We start from the raw sequence: 15,803 nt of genomic DNA, 5'->3' as shown, positions 1-15,803 counted from the left end.
AATCTGTAATTTTCTGTAGGTATCGCGCCGAGATGGACGCCATCATGGCTCGCTGGAGGCGACTTGGCAGCACACTGTCAGACAATGCCCAGAGAATCCAGGAGCTCATGGCCAAACTGATGCAGTTTGAGGTGAGACTGATCATAAAGATGACAATATATTGCTTGAAAGTCCAAGTAATACAAAAAATTAGTCTTGAATTCAATGCCTGTTTTTCCCTCTCTACCAGAATGATGTCAAGACCTTAAAGAAGTGGATGGCAGACGTGGACGTGTTCCTGAACGAGGAATGGCCGGCGCTGGGTGACTCTGAAGCCCTGGAGAAACAGCTAGAGCAGTGCACCGTGAGGAAAACATTCATCTTGACGTTACTTTAGACTTGCTTTCAATGACCTAGGTTGAACTTAGGTTGCATTATATCTTGTATTTCTTACCAACAAATTGCTTATTATTTCTTACAGAAAAAGGCAGGTTGATAAAAGGTTTGTACAGAGTAGATAAAAAATGTTCTGGGGATAAAATGTCCCAGGAAATTCATAAAATAACCCTTAGAGATCATAAAATGTCCAAGAGTCTATAAAATCTCCCTTCAGGAAGTCGAGAAGAGATTAAAAATGAGCAAATAAACACATTTTCAGGACTGCTTATAAAAAAATTGAAACACACCAAACCAATTTAGACCAAAATGATCCACTATGAAACATATACAGTTAAAGTGCTACTTGTGTGATCTCCGTCCTGCACTCTGATTGGCCAGGCTCTGGTGAATGACATCCACACCATCCAACCCAGCGTCAACGGCATCAATGAAGTGGGTCTGTACCTGAAGAAGGAGGCCGAGCCGCCGTTTGCCATCTACATCCAGAAACTACTGGATGAGCTCAACGCCCAGTGGGAGAACGTCTGCAAACAGGTGTGTAACCTTCATCCGGGGAGTGTGTTTTTTCCTGTTCTACTGTGTTTGTCTAATATTGAGTGTTTGCGTGTGTTTTCTCTCCTCCGTCCAGGCGTACGCTAAGAAGTCGGCACTGAAAGGTGGCCTTGATAAGACCATGGCTCTGAGGAAGGAGATGCAGGAGATGCAGGAGTGGATCAACCAGGCTGAGGAAGACTACCTGGAGAGAGACTTCACATATAAGACGCCTGAAGAGCTTCGCAAGGCCGTGGAGGAGCTCAAGGTGAGCGTGTGTGAAGCAGACATAAAAGGGTATGGAGGATCTCGGGGTGTGTCCAATGCAGGATAGAGAAGAAGAGGGAGGCAGAGGCAGAAGTACAGAAAGAAAGTTTCAACTTTTACTCACACCATGGTTCCAAAAGGAGTTCTTTGAGGATAACAGTTCTGTCTGTATATCAGGGTTTGATTCATGTGCTCGTTATAAGTTCTATCAAGATAGTGAAGTTTGGATTGAGCATGTTTTATTGATAGTAACATAACTTAGACAAAACCATCTGAAAATGCCAGAGTGGGTCTTTCACACAGTATCTTTCATTTGTGTGTTGAAATAGTAAAACAATATTTTTTTTACAACCTTGACCTGTTCTAAAATAATATACCTGTGTCATTTTCCCTATTTTTCCTCTATTTTGGGTTCCTGGTCGCTTTGCACTTTGTTACATTGACAAAATAAAATAATGATAATTATTATTTAGATTTATATCTGAGTTTGTGCCATGCATGTGGGCTAAGGACAGTTGAAAAGGTGCTAAACAAAGACAAAAATGAATAGAAAATAGAAAACAGAATGCACAGTAAGTTGCCAAAAATTTCTGAAACTGTTTTCAAAACTCCAGCAGAAGAAGGTTCAAAGAAAACATTCATATTCATGGAGAGCGAGACATAAGGTTCAGGCACCTCACCAGCCCATTTATTTTCATACAGTCCCTCAGGATCTGATCATTGTTAGCCAGCTTTGAATAAATCTATAGATTTCATGGCCTTGAAAGTCATCCTCCTTTTTTCTCTCAGATCATTCACAAACACATTGAAATTGCCTGCGCGTCTCAGTTTTAGTCCTAAATATGTCGAGTTATGTGTTTGTTCAGTCTCAGCGGAGCCCTGTTTGGATTTCCCTGACACCTGGGCTTTTTCTGGATAATCACGATCTCGCTCTTCTCTATATTCACAGCGGAGGCCCAGATCTGACCGACTGCGTGCAGCTGCAGCAGCTGTTCTTTCTCTTTTCTCTGTCACTCTGTTTTGATCCTGGTTAATTCCAGGTCGATAACGCCCCCGTCTGCCTTTCTGCCTGCCTCTCCTTTCATTGTTGAAGGAAAAAAAAAAAGCTCTTTCTTTATCTTCTTCCCGAACCCTCGCTCACAGCTTTGTGTCTCTTTTTCAAACCTCATCTCCACTTTCATTCCCCCCATTCCTCAATTTTGTATCAAATTGCATCGATTCTGCTATTCAGCGCTGACTTTTTTTTAGCTTTCATAACTTTAATGCGATGTGTTTGTGATGTAAATTTATGGCACTATTTGCTTTGTGATACACCCAAAAGTCTTGGCAGTGTTCGTCCCCTTCCATTCACCCCTCCTCCCTCCCGAAAAAAGTTTACTTGAGAGTCGAGCTGAAAATTAAAAATTGATTTCACTCTGCTTGCTCTTGCTAATCTCCCCCTCCCTTCTTTCACCTCCTCTTCCTCTCCTCGACTCCCCCCTTTCTCCTCCGAGCTTAAAGGAAACTCCATTCCTGAATCAGTTCACTCGTTTATTCTGCTAATCCCTCCTCCGTCTCCTGCTCCCTCCCTCCCTCCCCCGTCGTTTGGGAAAGCATTAGCTACACTCCTTCATTCATTGATTCGTTGGCTTACTTGTTCACTCCGTCTCCTCTCTGTCTCTTCACACTCGCTGGCTTTGTCAACAGAAGATACATTGATTCATTTGTTCGTGCGTCCATCCCTCCATCCATTAAGTCCTCTCTCTTTCTCTTCCTTCCTTCTCTTGCTCTTTATCTTTCCCATCTGTCTCACTTTTCTTTCACTCTTCACTTGACTTTTAAGAGTTTTATTGATATGAAAGGTTTGGCTTGTTAATGCAAACAAGCTAAATCAACTGAACTTAAGGTCCTTTTCACACAATTCCAGTTTTTCAGCCACAGTTTGTGCCAAAAATCGATGGTTTTCAGGTCTTAACAACATGGAATAAGCATAGTTCCAGTTTGTCAAACAGCAAAAGCAAGCTCTAAAAGGTGTTGTCTTTCTCTCTCTAAAGTCTTCATACATCAACAAAGTCACATTCTCATAAAAAAAAGAAAATACTCTTAACAAAGAAAACCTTTTACTTTCTGCTCACTTTGTATGACTGTGACTAGCCGATTTTAAAATCTGCACTGGCTGTCTGCATGTGTGTTAAATTCTGTGCAACCCGAGCTTTGTCTTAGTTGGTTGCGTGAAAAGTGAAGAGAACTGCAGAAATCATTATTCTGGTGAATTTCAAAGTGGTGTTTTTTCCATAAATGTGGCAGTTGTGGCTCAATTTGCATGCTCCACCTCTGTTCTAGAGATTCAGGTGTGTATTAAACAGTATGACAGTGTTACATTTGAGTTACATTTGCATAGTTTTGGCCCCAAAAGAAGAACAATTAAATGATTAAAAACTTCCATTTACTCCATGTCCACACAGTGTTGCATGACATGGAAGGATACAGTTGTAGCTTTGATTCTAAATTTGTTTTCCAGTCCAAAAACACACCTCTTAAATTCCAGCTTATTAGCTTCCAGTTTCTTTTAACAGTGACTGCTGAGTTAATATAGTTTTATTTAACTATTGCTCAGAACTATCTGTCTCTCTTTCTGCCCTTTCAGTTTTCAGTCTGGTTGAATCATTGTACATTTACTACTTAAAAGAATGAAAGACCATTAAAAAGTACTTTACAAGCCCAACAACTCTGAAACCAACCGAGTACAACAGTACAATTTATTTAACTTTGACAGTTTTAAACATTTCGCAGATGCTTGCCTCATTGTCGAGGTATTGTACTGTACGGTTGTGGCAAGTTTTGGCAAATAGTCTTCTCAGTCAGAGCCACCCACTGCTGGAATAGTCTACATATTGAATTACAAGAGGGAGTTGATTACCTGACCTTCAAGCCACAGTTAGTAACTTCTACAAAATTAACTTTTTAAACAGTGGTGAACATTAGACCTTCACCACTCTTATTTAACATAAACAAAGACAGGAATATTTTCACCACCATTGCCTCATACTGTATAAATGCACATTTTGCACATTTCATTTGAGAGTTCCTCTTTGGAGGTCGGCGGTTGTTATCTGGTTGAGGACACTCGACAGGTCTGGTCTCTGTCTGAAATCATTGTGCTGTCGAGACAAACATCACCTATTAGCTTCTCTGTCTCTCTGCTTGTCCATCAGAGGGCCCAGGAGGAGGTCCACTCCAAGGAGCTGAAGGTCAAACTCCTGACTGACAGCGTGAACAGTTTCATCGCCAAGGCTCCACCCACGGCCCACGACGCGTTGCGGTCTGAACTGGACGTGTTGACAGCCAACTACCAGCGCCTGTGCAGCCGGCTGGATGGGAAATGTAAAACGCTGGAGGTACAAACTTTACCCGTCTTCTCTGTGATTATTTGGAAGCATTAATTGGATCATATATAGGATAAAATACACTTTTATTTTCAATTTTTTAAGAGCAGGTGCATGTTTGTGTGTGTGTGTTAAAGCCAAGGCCACACATACATCAGTGCCAGCTCTAGAGGGCATGTTGTGTGTATGTGTGTGTGTGTGGGTAGATGAGTGTTTTCAGAGGGTGTAAGACACAGTATATTATAGATGAGCTGAGGTGAAGTGAGGTTAGCCAACCAGCACTGTTTCAGGCTCTTTTCTTGCATTTTAGATGTAAGCTTGTTACCTTCAAAGTGTAAGCTTAATCGAAAACAAGTCAATTTTAATTAACACAAGATGCTTTAATGTTTAATGTTCAAGCTGGGAGTTTATTGAGAAATTATGTGATAAAAGAGATGGAGATACAAGAATGAATGAATGAATAAATACATGCAGGGGATCCATCATTTGGTAGTAGAGACTGATGTCTAAAAGCCGTCTGCATGGAGAGATACTGCTGTCTGGGGAAGTGAGAAAATATATGTTTTAATAATTTGAGCAAACTGACTCTTTAAAAAAAGAGAGAAGCAACCTGAATAATCAGTTGCTTCCCCCTCCCGAACACCAGTAAGAAAAATATCTTTGTAAAGAACAGTTAAGTCAGGAACTCAATAGTACAGCCCAAATATGCTTTTTGAATTTACATTTTATAAACATTAAAATTCTCGTCCATGATCGGCCTATCTGTGCAGTGAGGCAACACCCACAGTAACATAGAGGACAATAAAAATGTGTTTATTACTGCGTTCTGCCATATTATGTGGTTATTTATGATTAGACAAGCTGTGTTCGCTCCTGCAAATATTATGTGACAAAACTGAGAATTGGAATAATAAACTCCACAAGACAAAACATATTTTGATTCTCCAAAACAAATGGAGTTTGAAGTTCTGTTGTAAACAAAAAGGTTGTGACAGCTCTGACAGAGCTCAGGGTTCATCTTAAGGTTTGCTTAAGTGTTGCAAATATTTTGCTGGTTAAATCTGTGAGTAACACCTTATCTGTCTGATAAAGAAAAACTGTGACCCTCAACAACCATTAAATCCCATCAGGAGATTAAAATGAGTACAGGCAGGCTATTTCCAAATGTTTAAATTTTAGCATGAACAACAAAAGAATTCCTAATGGCATATCAAATATAAGTGGCTGCATAGAAACCAGACGATTTGCAGCCTTTGTAATGACAGTCGTCTGGGAGACGAGTACCATATTTTGTCTGAATGGAAGAATACAAGCAAGATAAATTATAGAAAAAATTATCTGCCAAAGTATTACATAAACCACCCATCTATGTTAAAATGAAGTTTGTCGTGTAAATCAGATCAGCCAAAAGTGATTTGTAAACTTGAAGCTTTTTTGTTTAAGTCGCATCTGTGGTATTTCAGTCACAGTATGTGCTAAACGCTTTATTCTTATTGTATGTTCTGCTAGTGCTCCATACAGTGTGATCATGATCTTGATTGATTTAATTAAGTGAAAAAAAGTGCTGCTCTGCCATGTGCATACAGGCTTCATACAAAGTCTTGAAAGTTTGGAAAATGCTTCATCTTAACTGTATTTTCAAGGTTAGGAATTTGCTTAAATTAGAATATATGCATTGAAAAATGCTTTATTTTCAACATAATCTAGTGTTTCATCTGTACAGTATAAATGAAAATGTTTTAGAGTTTGAAATGAAACAATCCCATTGTAATATTTGCTGTTCAAAGCTCAATAAGTCATCTTGTTCTCATAGTCTGGAAATCAGCACGCATTAAATAATCATGATCAGAACATAAAATCAAAGTTAATGTGAACAGCTGGAGGCACTATACATTGATTGCTGTAGATATAAAAGAACTGCATTTATGAAAATGAGATCCGATAATTAAGGCTTTGAGAGTGCAAATATTTTTGGTTCAGGTACCTTGACAGGTGCTTGAATTATACTCTTAAAAAACCCTGTGAACCGTGAACCCCGTGTATAAAATATGCAAGTGCCTCTCTTAAGAAAGGATCCTACACACAAACTGCTGTGGGCAAACAATAGTTTGTGCCTGCCTCAGAAATTTCCCCCCTGGAATAAACAAAGTTTTTTTTAATTGAGGTTCATGAAAATATACTTAAATTTTTACATAAAGAGGCAAGGCATCATATGTGTGTAATACTTTTTTGTGGGGGTCAATATCTCAGAAAATAAGATGAAATTCAAACATAATTCCTGCAGCGGAGGTTAATGGCATTAAAAGTTGCACTTTCATAGCCATTTCAGTCAATGATAGCTGTAGCGAGCTCTGTGTGTGCTTCTTCCAACAACTCAGCACGCACAAATTGTGCCTTTTGCTCTCCCTGTAATGTTTATTGACCAATGTCAGTGCTGAAATGTAGAAAAAAGGCTGACATTCAGACGTTATCCTGTGTGCAGAGGAAGCCTTTATAGCCTATAACTATTTTTTTCCATTGAGGAGTGGATTTGGCTTCCTCCTCTTGCCAGGAGATAGGACCTGACAGCAGGTGCCTCTTTGTTCCACAACGGAAAAGTAACTTTTGACATTTTGAAAAGCTGCTTTTAAAAACAGCTTTCCACTTGTTGATGCTATAAACCACATGCTGCCAGCAACATCTGTCGTACAACCATCAGTCGGTGTGTTACAGTATTGTCGAGCACTTCTTAAAATTGTTGTATTGTGTGAACTCAGCTCAGAGGACTTTTTTGTTTTCCCCAATTTAGCTCCATTTTACATTTAGCAAGCCAGTTCAATCACTTCAGCCAGACAGAGGCAACTGTTGCTAATTTGCAGATGGAAACAAACTCATCAAACATGTTGATGCGGAACAGATGTTGATGTGACGGCCTCACCCTTTTCCTCCCTCCTTCTTCTTGCTTTTTTTTATCAATCAGTTTACTCATCATTTCAATCTCTGTCTCTCTTCTTGTGTCTTTCTGCTCCTCCTGATTATTTGGTGTGTGTGTGTGTCTGTGTGTGTGTTTTGCAGGAGGTGTGGGCGTGCTGGTGTGAGCTGCTCTCCTACCTGGAGCAGGAAAATGCCTTCCTGGACCAGCTGGAGCAGAAACTGGATGAGACGGACAACCTCCAGGGAGGAGCAGAGGAGCTGCAGGAGGCCCTGGATGTGAGTATATAGAGGAGGAGGAGGAAGACACTCATACAGGACTGATTGATTGTTGATTATTTTTATTTTTCATCAATGCATCCTGCCTTCCCATCATCAAACACAAAGAAAGGTGATTCCTGGGTGTATCCATCTGTGTACATCATGCACAACAGATGTAGCAAGACAAAAATGGCGTAACAAAATTAAAATTGACAAGACAAAAAAGACTTAAGAGGAGATGCCATGTAAAAGACATAACAGGACAAGAAAGATACAACAAGATGAAGAAAAGAAGCTAAATCAGGACTACTTTTTTTACACCTTTACTTGAATAAACAATGTTTGTACTTATGTCACCTCTAAAAATAAAGGGAGGAAAAAATAGATTGTCAGTGTCAGTACTGGTAATAAAAAAAATGAAAAGAAGCTGGAAACTCAGAGGCATCATAAGGCAGCAGCGAAGTGTGTTTTCTCCCGTCTGTGAAGCAAGAATCAGAGGTGATCCTCATGCTTTTTTTCCACAGGCCTGGTTTAGCCTGCTTAGCCGCTACAAGCAGCGCTCACATGCATTTTTCACTGCATCCTCGCAGCAGGGGATCCCACGCTGAGCCACCCGCGCTGTTATGGTTGGGTAGCGGGTCCCGACTGCAGCCAACCTGGGATGCTTCCTCCCACAGACCAAAGCCATGTCTTGTGCTAAACTGATTGGCTGAACTCGTGTGTGTCTGTGCTGGAGAGACAGCTCTGTTTGCAAAAGTACAAACTGACTCTCTCTTGTTTGCAGTTTATTTTCACTCATATCGCTCACTCGTGTTATAACAGCCTTTTACTGTTTGCTGATCACTTTCAGCCATGTTGGAGCTATGTTAAGTTAAGGCTCAGTGGTGGACTCTGGATGTCTGAGGGTCAGGGCTGAAAAAATAAGGTGGCACTTTATCTCATACATACATACATGCAGTGGCAGGCACCACAGAGGGCACTGCATTATGTTTTCTCCACTGGAAAGCCCTCGTTTTTGGCACTACATCACGTTCTCTCCATCAGAAGGGCACCCTATATCGCACTCCATCACATTTTGTCCACTGACAAGGCACCCTACATGGCACTACATCCTTTTTTCTTGCACACTGGGTCACTGTGGATGACATTTTATCACGATTTATCTACTATAGCGGCCCAAGAGGGCACTTTTATGGCATTTTTTTCCCTGAACAACCAAATTACAGCCACATGCTAGTGCCTTTTATTGTATAGCCGCATAGGAAATTATATGTTTGTCACAAAAGTAACAGAATGCTGTTATTGGTGATATTCTTGAAAGATGAGAACATACTTTGATCAGTTTAAAGTACCACTGGGAAGGGTAGTACAAGCAGAAACAGCCACAGTGAGCTTTTACATGAAGCTCTGGCTGCGGTTTGTTAAAAGCACACTGCCAACACCTCATCAACAACTTTTACCGTGCCATGCTCTGTTGTGGAAAAACAGTCACAGCATGCCTGCATTGTCGTGGTGGCTCATGGATCAGCTTGGCTTGAGTATCCCCAGCTCTATGGAAAACGGCATTAGAAGGAGGCTGTTTCCCAGTCTCGACAAGGAGGGAGCTTGATCCTTGTGGGTTTCACAGGGATTTCTTTTTCTTTTTTCACCAATTACTACGAGGACCCCCTACCTCCACCACAACATGCACACCAGCCCACCCAAGAGGCCTGTAAGCTTAAATAAATAAGTAAACATGACAAAAAGAAAGGAAACAAAGCAGAAAGGAAAACAACCAGAATTATAAAGATGGATGAAGAGATAAGTAAAAGTGAGGATTGCTCTTGTGTAGTGTGCTTGAGCTGTGAGGAATAAATTATTCAAGAGAACCAACAAAATAAAAGAAAGTACAAGAGAAAGAAAAGTAACATGTCAGCCCATCAAGCTAGTATTTACTCTTTTACTCAGAGACAGCACTTTCATCCAGAGAGATCACAATCGCTGAATATGATTAACTTCATAGATTATCAGAATAAAAGAGCAACAGTTCATTAAAAGTGCCACCAAATGATGAAGTATGGGAGGAATGCATAAGATGGAAAATTACAGCCTTGTAGGGAATAAAGGAGAGAGTTTTTTTTCTTTTTGTTTTAATTAGAGGAAGCAGCAGTGGAGTGAGAGATCATTCAGTGGAAAGATGAGATTTGAGGTACTTCTAGAAAAGGTAATTTTCATCTCATGAAGGAAAATATGAGAGATTATGTTCACAGCCATTTGGAGCAAATAAAGACAGATTTAGTGTGTAGACTTTTCTGATGTTATGTAACACATGCCTCACACACAGAACAAAGTTAAGTTAATCCACTGGAATTTACATTGAATCTTGCAATTAGAGACATCAGGCTTTACTGGCCTTGGTGAGGAAATAAAGTGAAAGGCTTATGTGTTAACCTTAACTCGTTAATTTGCTTAAACTGTGCCTTTTGCAGATTGCCTTAGATGTTACATGCAGGGATTTGGTGAGATTAAACAATGCACAAAGCTGAAAGCCTCCAGAGCAGGATGTATTTTTTCATTTAAGGTAGCGCAGAGCAGCAGAAATGCAAATATCTGCCCACTCAGCTGTATTTTACTATGCTAAACGCTCGACTGACATCAGCCAAATAGACCCTTTTGGGGGAATTCAGAAGATGTGAAAAGCTGTTAAGCACCGAGGTCAGATGAACAGGAGCTAATTGACCTCTTTTAGCCTCTGCATGTCGTCACCTAACACTCTCATTCTGCATAATTTTCAATATACATCTCCCACCTCACCGTGAGTCACCTTCAGCAAAACAATATCAGAGACGACTGTATCATAATGTCACTACCACCATCAAGCTGCAAGTTTTGGCTTTCAATACAAGCCAATATTAAGTCAGTTACAGCGTGGTTGATGATTTCTTTGTGTGTCTACAGAGTCTGGAGGTTCTTTTGCGGCACCCAGAGGACAACAGGAACCAGATTCGGGAGCTGGCCCAGACGCTGATGGATGGAGGCGTTCTGGATGAGCTGATACAGCAAAAACTGGATGCTTTCAATACTCGATGGGATGAACTGATGGCGAGGGTAAGACACACAATTCACTCATACATACAGACGTATATGTGCATACTGAGGAGGATGTGTACTCTAATGCAGAGCTGAATAATACTGTCTGATACTCATGAAACACAGCATGTATCTATGTAAAGGATATATTAAATTAAACGAGCATTACTGTTGGTACAATGTGCAGACGTTGTGTCTGACTTCAGCACCTGAAGAGGTTTTTTGGAAGTGCATCCCCGCCACTCTGTTTGTCAAACAATAACCCTTGAAAAATATCCCCCTCAGCTCTTCCTCACTCTCTTCAACAAAGTTAGCAAGAAATCTGGGCCTTGTGATTGATGATCATGTCACTTCACGCTACAAAGCGCGGCCGACTTGGTGTGGCCTCACCTTACAGAGTATGCCGCTCAACTCCTTGTACAGGCACTGGTCGTCTCTCGCCTTGACTGCTGTAACGCCCCTCTGGCAGAGCTGCCAGCATGCAGAGTAAACACTCTGCAAATAGTTCTCAATATTTATTGTCTTCAATCAGCCAAAGAAGAGGCTCATGTCAATGCACTTTTCATCACTCTTCACTGGCTCCGTGTTGCTGCTTGCATAAGTCATCTACTCTCATTGCATGTTACACTCTGTGAGAAAAGTCAAATAAAATCTTGGCGTCAGACTGTACATTATCAGTTTGGAGACTGGCTGAATGGCTGGCAAAGTGTAGCTCCAGGATTGATATGGAAAATAGTTTATGCAAGCAAAGGCATGTCAGAGTTTGGGGTAAATACATTTAGCAGTAGCTACTCTGGGCTACTGGGCTACTGGGCTACTCTGTGTCATTTCCTGTCCTTTTCTGATTTGTTGGTGTGTAAACAGAAGCTGTAGAAACAGTGACATTGTGGGACTTTGGTCTTAATATCTGACACTGTCAGAATTTTGCAGCAGGCTGTCTTTGGTCTCCAAAGCTCTAAATGGTTGCTTTGAACATTGGGACCCCAGTTTTGATTGACAAAGATTTCACAATACAGGAGAAAAAAAAACTGCACACAGCATGTACCTGGGCAGGAGATGCTAGCAAGATAAATGCATACGCAGAATCAGTGAGGTCGCTGCATTCACATTGGAAGTCTCAGTGCTCAGATCTGATATTTGGCTGTTCACATTACTTTTTAATTACTGGCAATGTCAGATTCCAGTGATTCCACTGTTCACGTTCCTGAATTGCAAGTACAAATACATCACATGCAGCTCTTTGTTGTATATAGGGCAACATGTTGGGCACTGATATTGTTTATGGTAGAGCAAATTCATCAGCAGATGATAACAAGGACAAAGAGAGACATTTTTTTGCTACTTCTCAGGAAGATGTGTAGTGTTGCAGAGTTGGAGTCAGGTGTGGTGGGATCGTGACATGAATGGCTTTTGCCTGCAGTCTGAACACTCATGATTGTGAATGTGAGTTTGGAAGAGCCCAAAATCACACAGTACTCCCTCAATCAAGTTTAAGAGCTTTCTTGCTCTTTCATTCTCTACAATCAACCAGTGACCGACAACTAGTTGTACCGTGACTGTGAAGCAGGAATCCAAACTCCTCTTCATTAACCTGGCTGAGATTGGTCAGCAGTTTCCCCTTTGGCCCTATAAAACTATGTTCCCTTGCACTTCTGCCTGGCTGTGTGCACCTGCAGCCTCCAGGTACTTGTGTCAGGTGGACTGAAAAGTGAGCATTGTGGCACTTTTATTGAAGGCCTCACCTTGATGCACCGCGGCTTGGATTGTACTTCACTTCACTCCGGACGTGAATAAATGTAAATGCAACATTTCTGTGACAGTAAAATATAACTGCTGTTGCTCATAATAAGCATGTTACACAGCAGAGTGAAGGCTGCATTATTCTCAGTTCAAGTAGTTTGCTTGAATTACAATTTCAGTGTCAAGCAAGACTGAGCTGCAACATGTTGGGTACTTATTCAACAACCAAGGTCCTCTGTATGTGATGGAAAAGTGATACAGAGTAGTTCTACATCTTTGTCTGTGGGTGGACTTGTTGACATGTCTGTACAAATCTATTTAATGACATTTGCTCTGATACGGGCCAAAACATGCACTTAGAGATCAGAATACGTGTCACGGATAAATACACCTTCCTGCTGAAGCAAGTGGTGATGAATCTGAGTCGTAATTCGAACAGTATAATTGTTACTCTGCCGCTGTAGCATTTAACATGAAAGATTTAAAAAGGGATTTTTCCTTTAAATCATTTCTTTTCAGAGACTTTAAAGGAGAGTTTCCATTCAGTTCAGAAATTCATTTTGTTGCCGCAGCCAAGGACAGTCTGATCAGCATTTGACAGCTCTATTCCATTCAACGTCAGTGGGACTATGAAAACAGTACAACTGTTTTTCGAGATGAGGGTTTCTAGTTTCATTTCTATTAATTTTTCTTAACCATTTTGTAGAATAGTTCATTGCTTCATTCTGAGCGTGTTTATTTTGTTTTTTTTGACAAACCTATTGTGCTCCTGTATGATTGCACACTGCTGTGTGATCATTCCTGAGCCAAACTGACTGATGCTTTCACATTTATCACACCTTTCCTTTTCATCTTGCACTTCTTCGTCATCTTCCTTTCCAACCTTTCCCTCGATTTCATACTCCTAATCTTTTCTTCTTTCTTCAGTTTCTTCCTCCTTCTTCACTCTCTCCTCCTCCTCCTCTTCCTCTCCCTATATCTTCCTTCCCTTCCTTCTGGCCATCATCAGCCATCATCAATGGCAGCATTACATCCTCAGCCTCTTGTGGTGATCCTCTGTGACAGATTACAGTAGACACACACATACACACACATAGAAACACACACTCATTGCCCGCTGGGTTGATCCTCCCTCACAATAGAACCAGATTAATGTTCTCCTTGCAGCCTGATAAGCCTCCCTTTGTTTGTCTACCCATCAGAGACCGTGTGTGTGTGAGCGTGTGTGTGACACAGTCTTCCATTTCAGACTTTCTGTATTTTTTTGGAGGAAGTGTCGTTGTGTGTTTTGTCTGCGAGTGTGTGTTTGAAACCGTTACAGAAGCCGGTGTCCTTTGTTTCGGTGTGTATGTCAGCATGTATGCATGCAAGGTGAGGCCGGGCGGCTCTGAGCCCTGTTTGTTTGTCATCTATAAAGGGGACGAGGAGCTCAGAGACAGGACGCGGGTGTCTGTGAGTATCTCTGGAAAGACAGATGGAGGAGCAAAAGCGCAGAGAGAGACCAAAATATTGCCTTAATGTTTTTCCCTTTCTCTGACCTGAGGGGAGCGTATCGAGGGATCCCTTTCTTCTTTGTTAAAGCTCCTTTTTCTGACTTGATCAGCGCTGTTTGAAGAACGCACTGTCAAATCTCCAGGATCCTTCTGTGGACAGTGTTACAGATGGTCATTTTTCAACCTTCCACAGACTTCAGATGCATCTCAACATTTCATGGCGGAGGAACTGTATGGCTGTGTGATCTGTTTTGAGATATTGAGGTCCAAAGTTTTCACATCCTGGACAGTAAAACTGACATGCAGTGAAGTTTTCTTTTGTTAATTCACACAGGAATCCAAAAACGGTTTCTAAATATACAGTATAATATCAAAATCTAACACATTTAAAGTGTTTTCTCTAATCTAAATTCTCTCAATAGACTCATCTGATACTGAGAGCTCAGTTTTAGCTTCTATCTGTTAAGGCGTAACAGAAAGCTTTTCTAAAAACATAGAGCGTTTACTCTTATTTTATTTATCATAGTAATGTATGGAGAGGAGTCAGTACATAAGTTACACAGACAGAGACTTCATTAGCAACATAGAGTTAGCATTAATCCAATAAAATGTTCAGCAGCTATCTAGCAAGGAACCTGAATTAATCATGGATTCCTTTATATATATTTCATAATTACCTTACCTCTTTCACATTTGAACCGATATCCGTGTCAGTAAAATGCTCAACAAAACTTTTTTTCCGTTACTTTGCTCTCCCTTTTATAACAAAAATGTTAAGCTGATGTCATTGAAGACAGTGAAAAAAACTTAGTTATCTCCAACAGTAACTTTTCCCACAAGCTAATTAAACACCTGAAGCTGTCGATGAAGTTGTCATGAAGCCTCTGTGAAGGAATAAACACCCCAAGTCATATCGGATTCTGCTCGTCCCTCCAAAATACTTTGGTCTTGTTTTTATTTAAAAGTGTTAGTAGATTTCAAGTCATAATAAATTACTTTTTATTTAGTTATTATCTCCTTTTGTTGTTAATGGAAACTCTGACAAAGACCTTTTATGATGTATCATCAAAACATCATATCAGTTCAGTTTCTATTAGTCTTCAAACACTGTTGGAAATTAGAATTGATGCAGTGACCCCGTCCAGGGTAAAGATTCTTTACTCCATCTGGCAGCGACACTATTTATATTGCCTTTACCACTCAACAGAAATTGTAGATGTCATTCAAATCAAAGTTAGGCTTTAAAAAAAAATCTCATTTCTTATCTTTTCTACTTCTTATCCAAAGAAAAGTATTACAAGTGCAAGAGTCAAATAGCTGAATGTCAACACTTCCCCGGCATCAGACAGAGCCGAGTTCTGAGGCGTGCAGGGGTCCAAGTAAATGCAGAGACAGTAGAATAAGTCTATAATCTCATTATATCGATGTCCCACTTTAAAACTCATGTGGAGATAAACCCAGCCCGCGCATGCAAAAAAAAAAAAAATGTTGTTTCACATCTCTTCTGCATTTCTTCTTCAGATCAAAGCGGCGTGTTTGCCATTTTAATTTCAGCTTCTTGTAACGGCTGAAAACCAATAAGAGGAAGTGCGGAGAGCGCCGCTTGCGCTTTGCCGACGGCGTTTTCAACACGAGGCTGTTAAGCAAACAGTGATCGCCTATCTCTCTTGTTCACAATCACCGCATTCGGGACCGCGTGTCTCTCGGTGTGTGTGAGAGAAATAAGTAATAAGGGAAAGTGTTTAATGAGAATATGTATTCATGAGCCGACAATTGCCAGGGAAATGGA

General features: G+C 40.6%; 1 protein-coding gene across 8 annotated transcripts in view; it reads left to right on the top strand.

Annotated features, from left to right (window-relative positions):
* The window catches only part of dmd (dystrophin), a 331,517-nt gene that overhangs the window by 210,438 nt on the left and 105,276 nt on the right, over window positions 1-15,803 (top strand). For all 8 annotated transcript variants that reach the window (XM_084713783.1, XM_084713788.1, XM_084713787.1 and 5 more), the window contains 7 exons: window positions 20-131; window positions 230-343; window positions 757-912; window positions 1,007-1,177; window positions 4,371-4,553; window positions 7,596-7,730; window positions 10,650-10,799. In XM_084713783.1, the coding sequence (XP_084569909.1) occupies window positions 20-131; window positions 230-343; window positions 757-912; window positions 1,007-1,177; window positions 4,371-4,553; window positions 7,596-7,730; window positions 10,650-10,799 (1,021 nt within the window). The remainder of the gene's footprint in view (window positions 1-19; window positions 132-229; window positions 344-756; window positions 913-1,006; window positions 1,178-4,370; window positions 4,554-7,595; window positions 7,731-10,649; window positions 10,800-15,803) is intronic.

Source organism: Lutjanus erythropterus, chromosome 24 (assembly GCF_056507025.1).
Source record: "Lutjanus erythropterus isolate fLutEry1 chromosome 24, fLutEry1.hap2, whole genome shotgun sequence".
In the NCBI taxonomy this organism is placed as follows: Eukaryota; Metazoa; Chordata; class Actinopteri; order Lutjaniformes; family Lutjanidae; genus Lutjanus; species Lutjanus erythropterus.
This window is presented reverse-complemented; position numbering and strand designations above follow the sequence as displayed.